The sequence below is a fragment of the Triplophysa rosa genome, linkage group LG7 (genome assembly GCF_024868665.1).
Source record: "Triplophysa rosa linkage group LG7, Trosa_1v2, whole genome shotgun sequence".
NCBI lineage: Eukaryota > Metazoa > Chordata > Actinopteri > Cypriniformes > Nemacheilidae > Triplophysa > Triplophysa rosa.
The window spans coordinates 8,837,496-8,858,569 of NC_079896.1; the positions used below are offsets into that span (position 1 = coordinate 8,837,496).

At 37.4% G+C, this 21,074-nt stretch overlaps 1 protein-coding gene across 3 annotated transcripts in view; it reads right to left on the bottom strand.

The window, feature by feature from the left end:
- Positions 1-21,074, bottom strand: part of raver2 (ribonucleoprotein, PTB-binding 2) — a 71,638-nt gene that overhangs the window by 14,306 nt on the left and 36,258 nt on the right. For 2 of the 3 annotated variants that reach the window (XM_057338582.1, XM_057338584.1), the window contains exons 4-8: positions 6,461-6,652; positions 3,390-3,510; positions 2,109-2,191; positions 1,778-1,876; positions 427-538 (exon numbers count right to left, since the gene is read on the bottom strand). In XM_057338582.1, coding sequence (XP_057194565.1) covers positions 427-538; positions 1,778-1,876; positions 2,109-2,191; positions 3,390-3,510; positions 6,461-6,652 — 607 coding nt within the window. The remainder of the gene's footprint in view (positions 1-426; positions 539-1,777; positions 1,877-2,108; positions 2,192-3,389; positions 3,511-6,460; positions 6,653-21,074) is intronic. The other variant, XM_057338583.1, reaches the window with a different exon arrangement.

The window sequence follows — 21,074 nt, forward strand, 5'->3', positions numbered from 1 at the left end:
ATTAGGGTTACTATGGTTTAAAAAACCTTTAAATATTGAGTTAATATTGTACAGATATACACATTATAGTATAATACATAACACATTCCTACTTATTTTTCAGCAAGATCTATCTGCATTTTTACAACCAGAGGCTGCAGTGTTATGGCAACTTGACTATTCTCACCTAACTGTATAGCACTGAAATGCAAATAGAAATGACCCTGCACACAAACACACTCTTCAAAGTCTCAGATGCTTTGATGAAAGCCTATATCATACTTTGCACACACACCTTCTGTATAAGAGCACAAAAGGAAAATAAATACTGATTGAAGCGCTTGCTGTAATAGAGCTTTCAAACAGTTGGAATATTTGCATTGCAAATGTCTTTCCCCACAGCGCCGTCTGTGACCTCACGTCTGAGGCTGTGGCGAGCAGGCTCACCTGTGGGGGAATCTCCCAGCAACCCCTTCCCCAGAGGAACCTGTGCAGGAGCTCGAAGACCCAGAACTTTCTGCAGGAGCAGCCGGGAGGGATCGCCCAACAGACCAGGGACCTGAGAGAGAAACGAAAGGACAGGATGAGGCTTGTAATGAATACATTTGTGTGTTTTTACACACAAGAGAGATTATGAGCTAAAACACAGCACATCATCACCAGTCAGAGTCCAAAAGTTCATTTTTTTCTTGACCTGGCAATAAACATCTCCTACTGACCATGAAACTGCATTTTCATTTTTTCAATAATAAAAAAACTCGGAAATGAGTCGGTCTCCATCTCTTGTTAAAACTGCACTTGTCAAAAAACTGCAAAACATTTGCATTTGGTTTCTCATACAGTATTTGGTGGCTTAATGTGAAGAAATAGTCTTCATATCTGTCGGAGTTCTAGAGGAAAAAAAACTTTGGCATTCAGAATAAACTTCTGTTCATAAAATTCCCAGAGTCGCTACAAGAAGCATTACTCGCTCGATTCTTGAGTAGGCGGTTTGTATGTTTTCGCGCAGTTTGATTAAAACTCATTATTATTTTGAGGTTATTATCAAAATTACTGATCAACTCGCGTTCAGTGCAGGGGAAGTGTTCATTTTTTGACCGTTTCACGCATGCTCAACCAAAACAATCTTGCACGCACACACAGACACTAAAGGAGATTTATGACAAGTTTGTACAGCACATGGGCAATTCCAGCATTATGGACGTGACATTTTCAGTCAGAACTTGAAATATAAATTCTTGGAGATGCTGAAATGTTCTTATTAATATATGGAATAATCTTATTTTATTTATCTAAACCCCTGATGATAGAGTTCAGACATCAGAAAAATATCAGTCTAAGCACGAGTTTTAAAATTGAGAAAAATTCATGCATTATGGGTGTGACAAAAAAGGACGCATGTTTTTGAGAGACAACACACTTTGTAGGATTTCTGTGAATTAAAATGTACAAACCAGAAGCAATAATACCCAACAAATGGAGAACGGATGACTTTTCATAGATCTATGGTTCTAATACTGCTTTATAAAATAAAAACAAATAATGCTTTTCTGAACAAAAGCTGCTGTTTTCTCATTTAATGCAGGCCTAAAATATCCTCACAGAAAGAGCTCTGAATTATTTCACATCCGCAGTTGCATAACATGCGTTGTTAGTCATGCAATAAATCACACGCACCTTACTGATGGGGTGATGTTTGGTTATGGGCACACAAGACTGACACGCACGCACACGCACGCACGCACAGCACGCACGCACGCACACACACACACACACACACACACACACACACCCTTACATTAGAAACGTGCTTGTCTTTGATCTGTAAGAGCTGCTGTTGGGCCATCTGCATGTGGAGAAGATTCTGGAGAACAAGACCATTACCTAGAATGGCACTCTGCGTGTGTGTGTGTGTGTGTGTGTGTGAGAGAGAGAGAGAGAGAGAGAGAGAGAGAGAGAGATGTGGTCACAGCAGTTGCTTTTTTTAATGAACATTATCTTGCTTCAACTATGGGCATTTTAGCCACATGAACACACAAAATTACAAAACCCACTGGAAGTAAAATTGGCTATAGTTAAAGAAACACCCATCTACACAACGCCCATCTTGAAAGAAAGAAGTACCGTACCTGCTGTGCTTTTCCTAATTGAAGCAGAGCTGCAGTGAGCGGTGGACGCAGGAACGGGAGATTGTGAGGTCGGCCAAACTTTCCTGGGGAGAAACCAGCAAATAAACCAAGGCAGAACATGTGATCACAAACAATCCAAAACAAACCCTTAGAGGAAAAGAAAGGGGGAGTCTGATGCACACGGCCCAACATTTCCTCATACCAAAATTCCAGATTTGGCTAATGGCAAGTGCTCTGGAATAGGTAGAGAAGTTGAACGTTTAATCATGTGCTATATTTAGTGTCGTAATTGTGTGTTCTCTTTCAGCTCCGGCCTCCACTTCTTCCTCATCTCATTTATTCTTCCACCCAATGAAAAGTTCATTTTAATATATGATTAGGCCTTCATCAAGAGAAAAATCTGCTCCGAGCTGGTGATCACCGCTCCATGGAACACACACACGCTTATGCAAACATACGAGGAATATTTCATTTCAACTACAGGACATATGATCGGATTGGTTCTGTTTGAAGAACTACTTTTCGAAAAGTATTCATGAATATTCAAGAAAGTGTGTGCCTAGTGAGTAAAGAGACACTTTTAAAGTCCCAGTGAAATAAACATTTACAATGCCTATTTTTTCATGAAATATTGCGGCGTTTATTGTAAAATACTTAATCAATGTGGGTCAATCTCTTTTTAAAATTTGTGTGCCCTCATAATCTTCAGTTAAAATCTGAAAATGTACTTCCATCCTATAGTGACTATCCATCTCAAATGATGTATGTTAGACGGCTTGGGCGGATCATCCGTTAACTCCTCCCCTTCAAAATGCAACGGCTGTTTTTATACATCCAATCAAATCGCAGAGGAAGACTAAAGCCACGCCCACTATTTTTGTCATTTGAAATTCCATTTCACACAGAAATGTGTCAAAATACGGAAGTAAAAATGATCGCAACTTCCCGTTCACGGGGACTTTAAGAGTCATTGTATATGTGTGTGTGTAAGTGGTCCTGGTAAAATGTCCCAACAAAGATGGTAATAGCTGTAATTCTTTTATCTTGTGGGGCCATTTTTTTGTCCCCATGCGGAAAAAAAGAGAATAAATCAAAGTAAATAAATCAAAAGTAAAAAATGAAAAATGTATAAACATTAATTTGAAAATGGTTTAGTGAGGGGCGTGAGGGTAAGGGGATAGAATATACAGTTTGTACAGTTTGAAAATCATTATGTCTATGGAAAGTCCCCATAAAACATGGAAATGCAACATGTGTGTAATAGATATATAAGAGAGATACCTCCACGTTTGCCGGTAGGGTAGGGTCTCATAAGGACTTGGAGAGCAGCAGGATTGGTCATACTATTAAGGAACTGGGCCAGATTGGGTTCAGGCAGCAAACCTTTCTTATTGCTCAACATCTACAAGAGACACACACAACCAAGATTAAAAACAGCAATTTGTTTTCAAATTACTGCCACGTCTACTGTGTGAATATGCCAATCAAGAAGATTACTACAGTATTCTTGCTACTTTCCACGAGCATTAAAACTGAATATCACTTTTCCTATTTCATGTGGACTTTTATTGCATATTTAAAAAACAAAACATTTAGCCATGTCTTACATTTTAATACCAGTAACACAAAAAAAGTAATAAATATTACTTAGTTTTCCAAAGAGTTTCAGGCTCAGTTTCTTGGCACAAATGAACACATATCCCACCAATTACAGTTATCACCACACAGAAACAGTTTTCTCTTCACAATTTTATTTCCTGTTAAATGTTTATCTGGGATGTTTATGCCCCGGCTGTGAGTGAGCATGTGTGTGTATCTGCTGGCATTGGGGAGATGCTTGCAGACATGTTGAACTCTCATTGGATCTCTGATGTCTGTTAGAGGTGTGGGTGCATCCACCACACTCCATCTCCATCTGCTGACTACTATTCCCCCACCCACACGCTGTGGTGCTTTCATGCCGTAATGGACGAATCCAAGAATGTAACCACCTATTCAGGACTGATGCCGATAATTTAGGAATCAACCATTGAAAAGACTGTATCAGTGGAGCGTGAATATAATTACAGCTCTGGGTGAATCAGCATCCAGGTGGAGTATCCAGTGTGTGTTTGAGGATGGCAAAGAGCATAGCCATCTCCCATCATGCCCCTTGCTGAAGAGATGGATTAGCTCAGATTCTGATATGTGCTTTCAAATATCCATAAGCTGCATCTTAAAAGCTTCTTTTCTCTACCGTAAGCCGAATCTACATATTCATTAACTAAGCATACATTGAAACTACATCTGGTGGTTTAATGTGTGTTACAGTTTTTGTACATTTATAGATTGGGTCCTGGATGGGGTGTAGTGATACACTCAGCTAACAATTTGACATATTATGTAATACTGGGTTAAGAATGTGATAATTAACTGAAATTCAAATTACAGATTTGTCAATATTTTTTTTTTAAATATAACTTTTATAGAGTTAAAGGGATAGTTCATCCAAAAATGAAAAATCTGTCATCATTTACTCACCCTCAGGTTGATTCAAACCTGTATAAATTGCTTTGTTCCAATGAATGTAATAAAAGTAAATGAACACAGAGAAAGATATTTGGAAGAATGTTAGCAATTTTCAGTTCCGGGACATCATCCACTACCATAGTAGGAAAAAAATACTGTATTTTTTTGTTGTGTTGGACACATAATGAGATATTTTGAAGAATTTAGAAAAACAAGGAGCTCTCGGGCACCTTTGACTACCATTTAATTCTTTCAAATGTCTTTCTTTGTGTTAATCGGTACACAGTAATTTATACAGGTATGAAATTACATGAGCATTAGTAAATGATGACATAATTTTCATTTTTGGATGAACTATCCCTTTAACAACATTCAAGGTTTAATTGAAACTTCTGTATGTAAATTATAGGGCTGAGATGATATCAGATTCCCACTACAAGATTATTGTGGCCAAAAGAACTAATAATATTATTGAGATATCTCTTACAAGTTATTTATAAATAATAATGCAAATCCCCTGTGGGGATGCAAATCAGTGAAATCAATCGATAATTTTGTTAAATTGATATCATATGTGTAATATTACTACATTATCGATAATCATGTTTTTTAATATCAAGGTTATTGTCAACACCAGTATATTATTACACCCCTAATGAAAATGAATGATAATTTGATAAAGTCTGTCAGTAAAAAATAAATCTAAATTTTTACATAAAATTTAATTTAATCAAGGAATTAGAAAAGCTAAATCCTTCTTAAAGCAAAAACATTACAAAACAAACAAACATTATATTTGACGCAGGTGTGTTGGCGGCTAAGCCAATGGAATTAACCAGATGTAATATCTTTAAAAAAACATTTTGTGATTTTTTGTATCGCAATATACAGTGCTAGAATCATTACACCCCTAGTCCTGAATGCAGATTGGTCAGCTATAACCTCTTTGCCAAACTATTATTTGACAGTAAATGTCAATGACTACATCTTCTAATGAAACAATAGCTATTCAAATAACATTTTAGCAAACATCCGTGTCCTTAAAATATGCTGTTAGGAGTCTCGAGTGCCTTATTACTTGAATAAACACGCTGAACAAACTTTATCAATGTTCATTCGTGAGAGGCAAAGCAAATCCAGTCAGCCTTGAATATTACTGAATAATAACCAGCAGGCAAGTATCCTTGGCGTTTCGTATGAGTTCCCAGAGCGTTGGCTAGTGAGAAGAGCTAGCGCAGACACCTGCTAGACCCGAAGCAGAACTAAATTTATATGGCTACACTCACATGAAAGCAAAAGCCCGTCAGACTGAAGGGAAGGCTTGTGGCCTCACAGTCTGTCCGTGAGTGGTGCAGTCGTAGAGAATAAAGTGATGCTTGTGGCTCTAAGGGGAGGACTTCCTGACAAATGTCAGATTGCATTTGCTCTATTTGGCTGGATATTTTCTGAGGATAAAACAGAAAGGACTACAAAGAAAAAGACAAGAGAAGCCTATAGTGACCCTTTTGAAAAGATCAGTTTTCATAAGTGTATGTATACTGGTTAGTGCTGAAACGGTGTCATCTTGACACTGGTTAACGCTCAATGTTTTCTGTATGATGCACATGTTTCCGTCAGCTGGTTTATGTAGACCTGTCCAGCACGATGAAAATAGCCCCGTGGTTTATTTCAGGCCTCGGAAATGCAGCTGAGGTCTGGAGATGTTTGAAACAGCAGGGTTCCTATGAATACTGTAATTAAACTGTCAAAGCCGCAGTTTCACACATGCACGTGTGTGCGCGGTGATGTTAATATGTGCGAAACTCTGGTTGCTTGCTGTTTCACGATAAAGAAAATGTTCTTACCACGCCCTGAGCAGCGATGAGAGCAGCAAGCGTACTGCGCCCAGAGGTCCCTGGAGGACAGAGACACAGCCGTATCTCCTGACCCTGGATCAGCTGCCTGTCCATCTCCAGCAGAACGGCTTCGGCCTGCTCCGCCCTCTCATACTCAACGACACCGAAACCCCGTACTGGACTCCCCTCATCTTGAGCCAGCTATAGTAAACACACGCACAAAAAACGGTGTTAAGATATCAAATCTGGGTGTACATCACATCACAACATTTACATTTTCTTATTTTTGTGATGCATTATTTTTTGGAAAATAAATGTACTTTCATTTTTACATATGCATTTGGCACGGTTTCATTCTAAGTGACTTGCAGTTTCACATTTCACTGCATAGCTAAGTTCAAGTTTGGTGAACTCCGACCTGCGGATTCGTGTCACATGAATGCGTGAGTCCAATAGAAGTTTAAAACGTCTCAACATGAACATTTTAAAGATGGAGGAATCCCCCCCACCCATTTTTGCAGCACCATCCAAACGAATTTCGCACACTCAAAGTCTAGTGTGACGAAAATGCATTACAGATGAAAATGCATTACAGAAATGCATTACAGTGCATTAAATCCATGCATTTGTTATTAATCAGTATGTGTGACCTTTGTGTTGCTAACTTAGTGCCCTATTGAAACAAAATAGCTATATCAACAGATATGAGATATCAGCTACAGTCTATCAAACATAAGCTCCGTTGAGCTGTGCTGAGCCTTAAGGAACATAATCATTACAGTCTTTGGGCTTTGATTTGTGCGACGCCTGCAACCTTCTGGTGCAGTTCATGATTTTTAAATAATAAAACCCATTTGCATGCTAATATGCGCTATTTGATATTAGAATTGAAATTGGAGTTTAATTATTGAGCATTGTTCTTGGGAAAACTTTTTATCTATTCATACAGTGGGGTCAAAAATGCTTCCGATTTGCATACTTATAATTAAATATGATTTGTTACTAATTTTATTACCGTTACAATAACAATTTGAGTCCAAATTTTAACTGAAAAATGTATCAGAATTCTTATTTGTATTTGTTTCTGTCTCCCTTTTGCTTTAATGACAGCTGGCACAGACTCAACAACTTTGTGTAAAACTTGATGATCCGTGTTATCCCAGCATGATTTGAGAAGGTTCCAAAAGCATCTTGTGTGCTTTAACAGAATGAATAAATCTTACCTTTTGAGCAAAGAAGGATCACTGTCACAAATGTGCAATTATGATTAGTGACCTAGGAATTAAACATTTCCTATTCATTGTATATCATAATCTGAATCTTGTAATCTTTGTATTACTGGAGTTGTCAATTATTGAGTAAGTACATTAAAAATCAGTCTTAAAAACATCTCTTTAACTTACCCGATGCACAACAACAAGCTTATAAATATGATTTATGAATTGAGCTGTCAGGTACGATTTTATGGGAAATGTCAGTTTGATAAATAATAAGAAATAAAATTCTGTTTTACTATAGTTACAGTAGACTATGTAATGACAAATCTGTCATGGGTTTACCTGTGGTTACTATGATCTTACTAGTAAAGTCATTAAAATTGTTATAAATACTGGACAAGAACTACTATAATTTCTATAACTGTCTGTAACTATATAACTATACAATATTAATTTTCGAGAAATTATCAAATGCTGTAACATCTTTGGTAAGACTGTGAAAAAAGCCTTGCATTGCTAGTGTTTGTCACAAATAGAGATGACAAGGCCTATTACAGTTATTAAATAATCGTATCATCACAATTATTTGACATAATAGCATTTTTTTCAGATAACCGCAATTATTGTAAATCCTTAGAAAACAAGGGTGATCTGCAGCATTTTACATCCACAGTTACGTTCGAATGACATCAGATTTGATTTTTTTGTGTTTATGAGTTTTATTAAAGTGATTCCAGATTTGCTGCATCTACACAGCAAGACGACATCATCCTCAGTCTCATATCTCAGTCTTTTCTGTCACTCTACAGGTAATGTTACTAGTTATTTACAGAATTTTCACATTTCTTAATGTATTTACATTTTACTAATTTAATAAATCAATTGTGATTAATTGTTATAATTGTGAAAGCCTTTAAACAACCAATTAATCGCCCTAATTGCAATTATTTAATAGACAATTAGTTGTCAGCCAAATTTCATAATCGTGACAGCCCTAGGATGACATGTTTTATTAATCCAGATATGTCTAGATCTAAAAGTAGACATCTCTGAGGGAATGCAGAGTTCATAGGAGGCAAATCAAATCCTTGTTTATAATTCTTCCATTACTGGGGTGGAGCAAAAGATTTGTCTTTCCTTGGGCACCTGTGTGAACTGTAAACTCGAGAGGTACCTGCAATGAGATCAACTGCTTAAAAAAAACAATGTCTCAGAAAACAAAGTTTTTAGGAATAATATTTTGTAATCGTTTTGTTATCTAACAAAACAAAATAAAGTTTTTGATTAAAAGGTAATTGTTGGAGCCGTACTGAATGCCTGGGGCTCAAGATCTCTGACAATGACACAATGTAATCTTAGAAAAAATCTGATCGCAGTGATCATTAATCGGCTATCGCATACATGTCAAACTAACGATCGAAGACTAGAGATTTTGGCCTAATATCATAGGAATCGTACAGGATTCTAAAATTGGTCTCGGATTGTCAAATCATGGCCAAAATTATGTGCACCCGGCTTAACACTTTGCTGGCTTTTATTCATACAGCTCCAAAACTACATTTAAAAAAAACTGTAATTTTACAGAATGTTACTGTTAATGTTTTACAGATTTTTGATGTATAATTTGAAAAAGCGGTAATTTTACAGATTTTTACTGTGTTTTATAGAAATACGGTAAAAATCCATCAAGAAAAACATGTAATTTTACGTGAAAAAGGCTGTTAGGGCTGTCCACCGAGGCATTTCTGCTGGCGTACGGCATGTTTTTTCAATTGTTTCCAACAGAAATGTCGCGTTTTTTGAAAACGTGAGCAGCTGGCGATTTATTCCCACGAATAACGAGCGCCCAGAGCTGAAAAAATGCTCAATTTGGGGTTGAAAAAATGACATTTTTATCTACAGTGGACTGTACCAGTGGTTTTAGACAGCCACTGCTCTGGATACATGAAGCTTGTTTACCGATTCATTTACATAAATGTTTTGATGTTCCGTCTATAGTCGCTGTTTTGACCGTTGTGCTTTTATCTTCTGTGCATGAAAGCTGTGGATCATTGTTTCATCCAGCACGATGAGCGTGTCTAGAGTTTACTTTTTCGCCAACATTCATTCTATTAAGACCAAAGGATCACACAGGTGTGACTCGGGCTCCATTATTATTGTGTAGTGTCCGGAGTAAGTGTATTGCCTTTGTTGTTTTCTGGTTTGAGCACTGCCTGAAAGCAATAATAATAATACTATGTTTACATCATGTAGAATGTCAATACGGCACCCACCCATGAAGTGGAGACCCACACGGTATAAAAGCTGAATAAAAAACAATCCTCTATTAAACATGAACAATATTTCTCAATTGCATTCTTATTTCTTTACTAGTAAAACTTGTATAACTAGACCAAAAAATTCTGACCCTTTAAACATTCAAAGGAAAAGTGATTTCCTATTAACACTGAACATGTACGCAACCGTACTTGCAAATAGGCTACAAACTCTCAAATGCCCATTACAATTACCAGCCTGCGTTTTTAAGTCTCAGTCTTTACGAGAGATCACACAGGGAATCAGGAACATTCACACGAAATAAACACACACACACTCCAGATGTGTTTTGAGGTGCAGCCTTTCATCTATGTGCGTCACTTCTTTGAAATGACCCCTGGAGAGACCAGCGGTGCTTCATCAAAACATCTTCACCAACTGTCAGGAACTGATCAGTGGAAAGAACTCATCTACCTCTTTCTCCACACGTATGTTCTCCAGTCTCCTGTGTTCTATTCAGATTGATTCACCAAAAATGTACACAGCCCACCCATCGAATTGTTAGTCACTTGGTCAGCATCAGGTGAAGGTTGAGTCGAGGGTTTTTAAGAAGAAACTGGGCGAAACTAATCAGCTATTGGCACTTATTCCAATGGAAATGAGACCCCTCAGGTAACACAGAGAGGGGAAAGAATGAGGGAGAGGGAGATTGGGCGAGTACGTGAATGAACGGATAATGTATTGGTGAGAGAGAAAAAGATGGAAGAGTGTACCAGAAGAGGATGCAGAAATAATCAACTGTAAGTGGAAGAGATGAAGACAGGCTGATTAAAATGACAGACACGTGAAAAGAATCTCTTACACTTTTGAACCCTACTGTATGCACACACACAGGTTGAGACTGCAGGAAACTGTAAAATGTGCCACAGTGGCCTGGATATTTCTTTCACACTGTCACACACACAGTATACGCCCTTGGCAGTAATAAGTGGTGCGGTATGTCTCGGAGGAACCCGGGCTTATCTGTGCCAGTTATAATGCAGTCAGGATGTAAAAGTCTAAATATAGAGAAGGAAAAGCATTTGTCATTTGGATAAGTGTCAAACTGTTGTGTGTGGTGTGTGTGTTTGTTTGAACACTAACCAGCAACAATACACCATTCTCAGCACCAACCTGAGTCTAGGAAATGTTATTGCCCATTGGTTGCGCTTTAATAGCTCAGGAGTCTGCACATTTAGGTATCAACATTGTCTCAGACTTTACGCTAATATTCTAGTATTTGTAATATAGTTCTAATATTCCATAGGAAAATAAAGAAATACATATTTTAGAATTCATAGGACTGTAATGCTATGTTCACACTAAACACGAATTAAGCGAATTGCTCGAGTAAATTACATACGAAGTCAATGCAAAGACGCAAATAGATGCGACCTTGTGCCAGGCTACACTAGTAAGGCAAATCACGTGGTACGATGGCCGAGAACGCGTGTCAATCACGTCATCCGTGTGAGTTGAATTTGCGCGAAGAGCCTACTGTTTGACACGCCCGGACGCGTGAAGACGCTACCCGTCGCACAATGTTTTTCGCGCAAAAATAACGAACTATTCCCGCGAGAAATAAAGAGCGAGGAATGCGATGCTTCGCGTTTGGTGTGAACACAGCATAAGAATTACAAAATAATCTTTGGACTTATTTACATTATGCTAGGTTTACCATTTTGGGACTTTCTAAAGGTTTTTCTACAAAGTCAAATGGAATGCAATAACGTTGAAGTTCAATATCTCAAAACTGCTCAGAATGCATGACAGAACCTTATAATTCCAAAGCGATTTATTATTCACACATTTCTAAGACAAAATGGGGGATCTGTAGTATGTGTAGTAACCCTACATCCACAATCACTTACTGAAGACATTTTGTATGTTTGTGTTGATCAGTTTGATCAAACTGGCGACCACCATCCAAAACTCACAGTAAGCTAGTAACCAAAAATGCTTTTTCAATATTTTCAGCAGAGACCATACAGGCAGACAGGCAAATTCATTCAGCATTCATAAATTAAATAAAAGTATTTTCACACAGAAATTGTGTGTTCGTACGATATATACAGTAATGCATAATGAGGCTTTTATGACAAATTGTGCATAAAAATTCAATAAACCTGCTGGCTGAACAAATGGTGAACAGCTCTCTCTCTTTCTCTTTCTGTCTGTATGTGTGTGTATTGCACTGTTCTCTGGCAAAACAGATCGCAGCTGTCACAAGTGTGCGTCCTGCAGGGCACTTGACACAAATCTAACACAATAATGACACTCCACCGGTTTCCTCCATTACGCCTTTTAATGTACGAAGCATTTTCTAGACAGTCGGGAGAGTGTGGTCAGGCTGTAGGGTGCCGATGTCTGTATGTTATGCCGCTGTGGATGAATGCAGTCAGACTCAACAACCACTAGCCATTACTGACCTCAAGACAGGGAAATCAATATAGCTACTGCCTCCTGTTTAAACACAAACACACAACAGCATACCTGACACAGTAAAGCACTTGATCAAAAGCAAATCTTGTGTCTAGACGTCTACATGGCTTGTTCCCTCTGGCTCAGACTCGTTCATTTTCCTATAGTATATAGCTGACCTTTGAGGGTGATACAGAGACCCCAGTGGGATTCTGTGAAGGGGAGCTGAACAGTATCGATAGAAGAGGTATGTCAATGCAGTGAGGTACAGTAAATACACTTCTATTTTACATGCTATGGGAGTAAAATATTGGGCGTACCTGTAAAGGCACTTCTCAGAAATGTGGTTGAGATATGTGCTATTTTGTTCTTTAAGGTGATGTATGCATTTAAAAATGAGGGATGCTTGCCCATATAAAACTGGTGGCAATCTCTCCTTGATATTCAGGGGGTGACTGCACCAGCTAGACGAACATCCGGTTAGAATACTAGCCTGGACGTAAAATAACTACATGTTTATAGTTTATATCTTTTGCACGTGTGAGAGAAAATATATACCTAGTCATATAGGTAGGTGTAAGGTGTAAATGAGAGGTCTTGACTCGTTTCCTTGGAGAAAATTAAAATAGTAACTTAAATTTAAACATTGGTGCAGCTAATACCGGCTACATGATCAGTGGGATTTCCGGTGTGAAAAAGTAATGAGGGACTCCACGAGCCCTTTAGATATGTAGACAGTTATTATTTTTGGCTCATCAGTCATTTGTCATCTGTGAGGGTTCCTGTTTAGTGTGTCTTTGTTTCCTCTCGTGTTGATGTTTTTGTTTCTTCTCTTGTGTTGATGTTGTTTCTTTTGAGCACACGGTGCGGTTACAGCCTGCCATGCGTTTTCTTGTTAATGTGGTGTGACCCCGCCCCCTCGTTACCCTGTTGTCTCCTCTTTATAATTTCAGTCTTCTCACCTGTTCTAATCAGTGTCTCTTCTCTCACCACTCCTGTCTCTCGTTTACTTTACGACTTTCATCTGCTCTACTCCTTGTCTTCTCTCTGTGTCAGATCGTTGTGTGCGCAGTCGTTTCCTGACCCATCCTACACGGTTAGACATTTCTGTAATTTTTAGTTATTTACTTTATATCACCCAGTATAATACAGCAATTTCTCTATACAGTAAATAACTGTAATTTCCATTGCATTGTGGGAATTTTGTGTCACGTCAGTTGTATCTGTGCGTGCGCGTCGCAGTTGTTTCCTGACCCATCCTACACTGTTAGACATTTCTGTAATTTTTAGTTATTTACTTTATATCACCCAGTATAATACAGCAATTTCTCTATGCAGTAAATAACTGTAATTTCCATTGCATTGTTGGTTATTTTGTGACGTCAAACACTAAATACAATGACTTACTGTTTTTTTTAAAATTGATGTATTTTACTGTATTTCCTTTCCCCTAACGGTCTTTAAACAGAAAGTAATTATTTTGCTTATTTCTGAGGGATAGCATATAGGCTTTGCCCTGCGCTTTGAAAAAGGAACCCCACAACAGCACGGAGGAGGTTTTTACCAGGGAAGTATATTTGAGACAGTTCTGGAAAACACCTGAGCTGAAGATGTAACTGTGCTTTCGGCGGAGCTGAGAGGGACCATTTCAGCGAATATTTTATACCTGAGAGAACCGCACATTTCCAACGGAGCTGAGAGAACTTTCCCGATGGAGCCAAAAGAACCGCGCTTTCCCGACGGAGCTGAGAGAACCGTACATTTCAAACGGAGCTGAGAGAACTTTCCCGACGGAGCTCGAAGATTTTTATTCACATGAGAGCAAAAAGCAAGGTAAAGTATTATTACTACTTTGTTTAAGCATTTTCCGTGAAAGACTGCTAGCAATATGTAAGGTTATTTCCGTAAGGTTTGCAACCACCATACCTACGCCCGTTTTAAAACTTTTTGTGAGAATGCAAAAACTTATAGAAACCTAGCTAATTACAGATTTTCATGTGGCATAGAACATTGTCCTGGGAATTTCAGAACGTTTTCTGCATTTAAGTCTCACATGTTCCGAAATCACACACCTGCTCTGTCACAGAAACCAAGCACGTTTCAGTGTAGTGGTAACGTTAACCACAAATTCAGTGTTCAAGGATGTGATTGTGGCTGATAATGTTTATCCAAAAATGAAATTTCTTTCATTTACTCATCCTCTTGTCAGTTCAAACCTGTATGACTTTGTTTCTTCCACAGAACACTAAAGAAGATATTTTGAAGAATGTTGGTAACTGGCACCCATTCATTGCATTGGTTTTGTGTTCATACAATAGAAGTAAATGGGTGCCGCTGCTGTTCAGTTACCAACATTCTTCAGAATATCTTCTGTGTTCTGCATAAGAAAATCATGCATAAATGTATGACGCGTATGGATGCTTATTACTTATCTTTTTTCAATTATTTCCCTGTTAACGGCGATTAACACCAGGGTATCATCCTTCCTTCGCCACCTCACGGAATTTGAGTGGAAGAACTTGGATTAGTTGAGACACTGCTCAATTCTCAATAGGATGTGTACAGTATACAGAGTTTCCAGTTTACTGGAGATTTCGAAGTACAACTAATGCATAGGTTTTGCTAGATCTACCTAATAAACTGGCAATTTAATGCATAACATACTGTTATACCAACTCTCTCATAAGGCATACACTTTTTTTAAAGTTTAATTTCTTCCAATAACCTCTGTATAGTCAATTATGATTTTTTTCTTTTCCTACAGGACCTCATCGAACATGGAAGTTTACTCTGTGAACACAGCAGGCTTGAGCTTGAGATGATAGCTAGATGTACTCTGAGAACAAGGTAAAGCAACGTGGTCGTCTTTGATGTACAGGGTTTCCCTGATAACACCGCATAAGAAAGAGACTTGTAACCTTCTGCAACCCACACCCCTCCTGTGTCCTTCTGCTCACAATCCATCCTTTATCTCCAAAGTCCCTTCCAAGGAAACAGACATTCATCGCTTAATAAAATGCTTTGTTTTACTTATGTAGCTGTTGGCTCCTGATTGCCCTTAAATTGAACTAGAGTACACCACCTTAGAATTGTCATTAAACAAAATGCCACTTTGATTTTATACCGAAAGTACAGTATGTTTACTGTTATTTATATATTTTTTCTTAACATTTGATGCGGTTAACTGCTGTTGATTAACTGCTGTTTGATGCAGTTAATTGTGAATTCCATTTAAAATCAGTTCTGCATTTTTTCTTTACATTTGATACAACGGTTTGAATGACAGAAGGGTTCATGCATTGCTGCAAATAACATGAATTGTTTTAAATAGATTTTTGTGCACTTTCCATTTTCAAGTGCATTAAGCATTTGTAATGTAACAGCTTTCCTGGGGCTCAGTGGTTAGAGCATGGCGCTAGCAATGCCAAGGTCATGGGTTCGATCCCAGGGGATTGCACATAGTCAGAAACAAATGTATTAAACAATGCAATGTAAGTCGCTTTGGACAAAAGCGTCTGCCAAATGCATAAATGTAAATGTAATGTTTTAAATAATTTAAATAAAGAACACTTTTTCAATATTGTATTTGGAGTTACATGGGTTGGATAAAAGAAAATTCTATATAAATATTAGGGCTGTGCAAAAATATCGATACATGTAACTATCGCAATTTTTTTTTTTTAGTCTATAGTGTTACCTCTACTATCGATATTTTTTTTAAAATCATGTCATATATATACGGCCAAAAGTAAGTGGAAGCGAGCATGGCGAAAAACATAAGAACGCTTGGAGCTCTCAGAGCTGATGTGTGGATGTGCTTTGGTTTTCAAAATAAGTCATGGAGTAATGAGTTATATAAAATAAATGCTGTTTGTAGGCTTCGCAAGTCATGACACAAGTCACTTGGCTACTGCAGTGCATTAGACAAAGTTTATTAAGAAAAGTAACAATGACATTTATTGTGTATTCACGGATGTGACACCAGCGCATTTACAGCACGGATGAACCAGGGGTTTTATACTGCCCATGTTCGGTGTTTTAACTGTAATGCACCACAACAGCCAAGTGACTTGTGTGACCCACCTTATTCCCCTGTGCTACCCACTTGAGGGGCGCAATCCACAGTTTGAGAAGCCAAACCTCTGATCTAAAGGTCCATGCATCGCACATCATGGCCACTCTGCAGAGGTAAGGGATGTTTTTACACTTATCCTTACAGAAATCCCCCGGTGGTGCACAGCATGTTGTATTTCTAGCTCTACTTTTTACATTTTCTATTTAAAGTATTGCAATATATCGCAAGTGTGTATTGAATCGAAATACATAGCAATATATTGTATCGTGACCCATCTATCGTGATATGTATCTTATCGGGAGGCACTTGCCAATACACAGCCCTAATAAATATTAATTTATATTTACTAAAAACATAAATCAATAAATATGATTACAGTAGTGTACTGTTAATCTAGGGTTTTACAGTATCTGGACTGTATTATATAGTTACAGTAGTGTTTAATTACTGTAAAAGTGAAATACAGTTATGGTACTGTAAATTTTAATTACAGTAACTTACTGGCAACACTACTGTAAAAAAGCCTTCTATTATTCCCGCAATTGAGTCGCAAGTCTCCGTATTCTGTTCCCGAACAGTCATGACAGTCATCTATATGTTGGTGGTAGTAAATGTACTCTTGTAACCATAGTAGGATGTCAATGAGGGCATCGTCTACGTTGAGGGTAGCTGTGTCCAGTAATAGTTTTATATGGTGAAACAGGTGTTAATATTTATTACAAGGCTGGATGTAGCTACCTGTAATCCCTGCATAGGCTAGGGTTGTCATGGTACCATAAACAGGTTTTACGATACTATACCATCTGAAGTATCTCGATACCAAGTAGTATCACGATGCTGCCATGTTCATAATTCAAATCTATACAAAAAACACAGATTTAGATGAAACATTTTGTATTTACTATAGTAAACTGTATTGTACTTTGCACTTGAATATTTTGTTGTATTAACTTTAGTAATTGGATAAATTGTAGCAAATACTGTAGTATACTTAAATATTTACTATGGTAAGACTCAAAAACACTAGTGTCTATGAGTTTTAGTAGTTTACTGTAGTAAATACTAAAGTACACTAAATCAATTTTCACGTGGGAACTAATTCAAATGTGGGACAAATTTCATTGATACAGCAGTCTTTATAAAGGGAAATATTAGGCTTACTTTAAATGCAGAACTAATATGGCCAGTAGGTGGCGTCAATTTTCCACTGAGTTAGTGAATCATTTAACCAACTTGTTCAAAACGCTAATTTGAATCCTTATCTTGTCTGAGTCACTTAAAACGCACATTAATTTAGGAGATAAACACTGCAAAAAGGCGGATGTAAGTGTTCAAATGAATATGCGCATATGCAACATTACCTACGATACTACCGTTTCAAAAATAGTGAGGCATCGCGGGTATTTTGAAGCTTTAGCATCGCGATGCTACCGTAGCACCAGTACACCGTGCAACCCTAGCATAGGGTTTACAACCAACTTTTCACATTCAGATGGTGCAATCGCCCCCTACGCCTAGATATGGTACACTCATGGTAATGTTTGTACATGGCTCCTAAATCTCTATCGTGCTTATATGACATTCTGGAAACTAGATATGACTGTTGTTACAGGATTCCCAAACATTCCTTTTGACTTTTACTGCCATTGTTTGGAAAAACCGGAAGTCAAGCCCTAAACTTGCACCATGGTTTATTGGGAAGTTCTTACAAAAATTGAGTCCTTATTTATCAAAGTTGAATGGCAGAATGTATTTGTGACCCTGGACTACAAAACCAGTCATAAGGGTACATTTTTTTAAATTTGAGAATTATGCATCTTATGCAAAAATAATAACCAACTCTCACTCTCAACAGGTATTGTTCTGGCTTTTATTGAAACTAGTAACTAGGTATTAGCACCTATTGTATTATTGCTCCTGTATGACGACATCACTTAACTGATCTCTGTAAGTCGCTTTGGATAAAAGCATCTGCTAAATGACTAAATGTAAATGTAAATGCATCATCTGGAAGCTGAATAAAAAACCTTTCCATTGATGTATGGTTTGTTAGGATAGGACAATATTTGGCCGAAATTGGAAATTTTAAGCTTTACATAGATACCAAACTTGAGTGGGCAGCAGCTGGCGAAGTTTGTAGGCGCATTTCCGACCATTTTTGTATGTGATTTTGCTAATCTTTACCCATACAATGTTTTGTTGGGTATTTCTACAAATTTACCCGTGCAACTTATGACTGGTTTAGTGGTCACATTTTACATTGTAACAATTATGTAGGAAAAACTCATCAACATGGGATTAAGTACACAAACCTAAAAATAGTGACATACAAACATACGTACGCAACACACAAAGGAAAAACATGATGAAAACATTTACAAGCACATACTGAAAAACAATCTGATAGGGTTTTAAAATCATGTCACATACCAATCATAGGTTCTAAATCCACACCTTTTTTTGGAGAAGCATCTAATGTGTGTAAGACTTGCACAGCACTGTATTTTCACTTTGCAGTCATTAAAAATGTATGAGATCAAAATTAACATTGTCATGGGTAAAACATTTATGGTTACGTCTTTAAAAGTAGATATGTTTCTTTAAGTGACAAGATGAAAGATGAGTTGACTGACAAGTGGCATGTTTTTTTTTTTTGTGCTGTGACAGGATTCAAAATCTACAGTACGACTTTTGTTTCAGTCCTCAAAAGTATGTCCTCATTGCAAACAAAACCATTTGTAAGTTGACAAATTGATTGGGTCTGAAATCTTCCCTATTTTACATCAGAATCTTACAAATCTATAGGTATGCAGTATCCTAAAAGAGCTGAGGGAATAAGGACTGAAAATATGCATTAAAAACATGTTTTGCAAACATGAATCTCAAGAACATATTAAAATAATAAACAAATGCAATGCATGAACCCTTAAAAAAATTATAATTATAATGAACAGAAACTGTCAAATAGTCTGAAATGTGCAAAAAAATAATAATCCAGGTGCAAATTATGGGATGGTTTTGGGCAGTGTTGGGGAAAGTTACTTTTAAAAGTAACTAGTTACAATATAGAGCGCGGCTAGTTGCACAAGATGGCGCCGGTGAGATTTTGGGATGGCAGAGTCATTTCCAGTCGTATAACACTGTGTGGGAAAAGGAGGGTTTTTGGCCGGCAAATATGGGTGTTTTTTTTTTATTTAAAAAAGTAATATAAGCGATATGACAGATCTTCTTTGCATTGCTGAGCACTTCGTTGAGCCAAAACAACTCGATAGTGTTATACGAAATTATGATTAATCTAATATATAATATATTAGTAATATTATATCATATTATTTTGAGGGGAAAATGACATTTAACATATTATGTTGTATATATGCTGGTATTTGGTGAGGAGACTAACAGATGACAATGGTTTCCTCTCTTTCTCCCGTGCTCCGCCCACTCCCCAACCCTTCTTCTAACAGTGACCATGCCCATTTAAATCTGCAGATCTGTCTGTGCGTGCAGCGCCACAAACAGTCGAACACAGCTTATGTTTTTTTCAGCTTACATTCACGAGGCATGAGACCATTGATTGCTGTTGCGTGTCATGACTTGTGTCATTTTGTCCATGGTGGCGAGTGCGGCCACACTATAGCTCCGCATCTGAACTCTGGCCTACCATCGCTGTGTCAAGGGTTGCCAGATTTGTGTAACACTGCAGCATTGCAGACATGGCAACACTGCCTATGTCTGACTAGCGACTGTTTCTGTGCAAGCATGAGATCATGTCTACACTACTTTTCATTCAGAATTTCACTTCTGCAGTTTAAAAAATGTTCATATAAATCAATGATTAGACTGAAAAGTAACTCGAGTTACTTGAAAAACAAAGTAACTCGAGTATTGATATGTAAATTTATAAAGTAACTGCGTTACATTACTCGCTACTTAATAATTACTCTGAAAAAAGATATTTTGAGAAATGTCTCAGTATTTTTGTGTCCATACAATGGACGTCAATTTGATCCAGTATTGTTTGGTTACCAACAATCTTCAAAATATCTTTTTTTGTGTTCAACAGAATAAATAGTCATACAGGTTTAGAAGGGTTTGAGGGTGAGTTAGTAATAAAATAATTTTTGGATGAACTATTTCTTAAATTCCAAGTTAGTCAGGCATGTGATTTTGCTTGCCGTTTAATAGGCACAAGCCAAATTGTGTAGGCTTGAGGAGGTAACCATAGCAACTGTACACATTTCAACCATCTAATATCTGACTGTACACTGACAAACTACATTTTTTTAATAATGACAAATAAATAACAAACTGAAAAAAAGAAGTGTAAAAGTATTACAAACAACTCGTTTTTTTTTTCAATTTTTGAACGTCTGTTCGCTACCGGATCTGAGATTTGCAGCGGTTGGTTATCGCTTTCGCATCTTTTCCTCGTACAAATCGATCTTTTCTCATGGGTACCCATGGAATATCTGTATTTTTGAATGACATTGTGACTGCTTGTATCTTGTGTTCTATATTATGATAAATCAACTGTTACATTACTGGCTCAAACTGCCTGAATTATCCTAGCCGTTAAACTTAAATCAAACCCCGACACATCATTGCAAATTATATC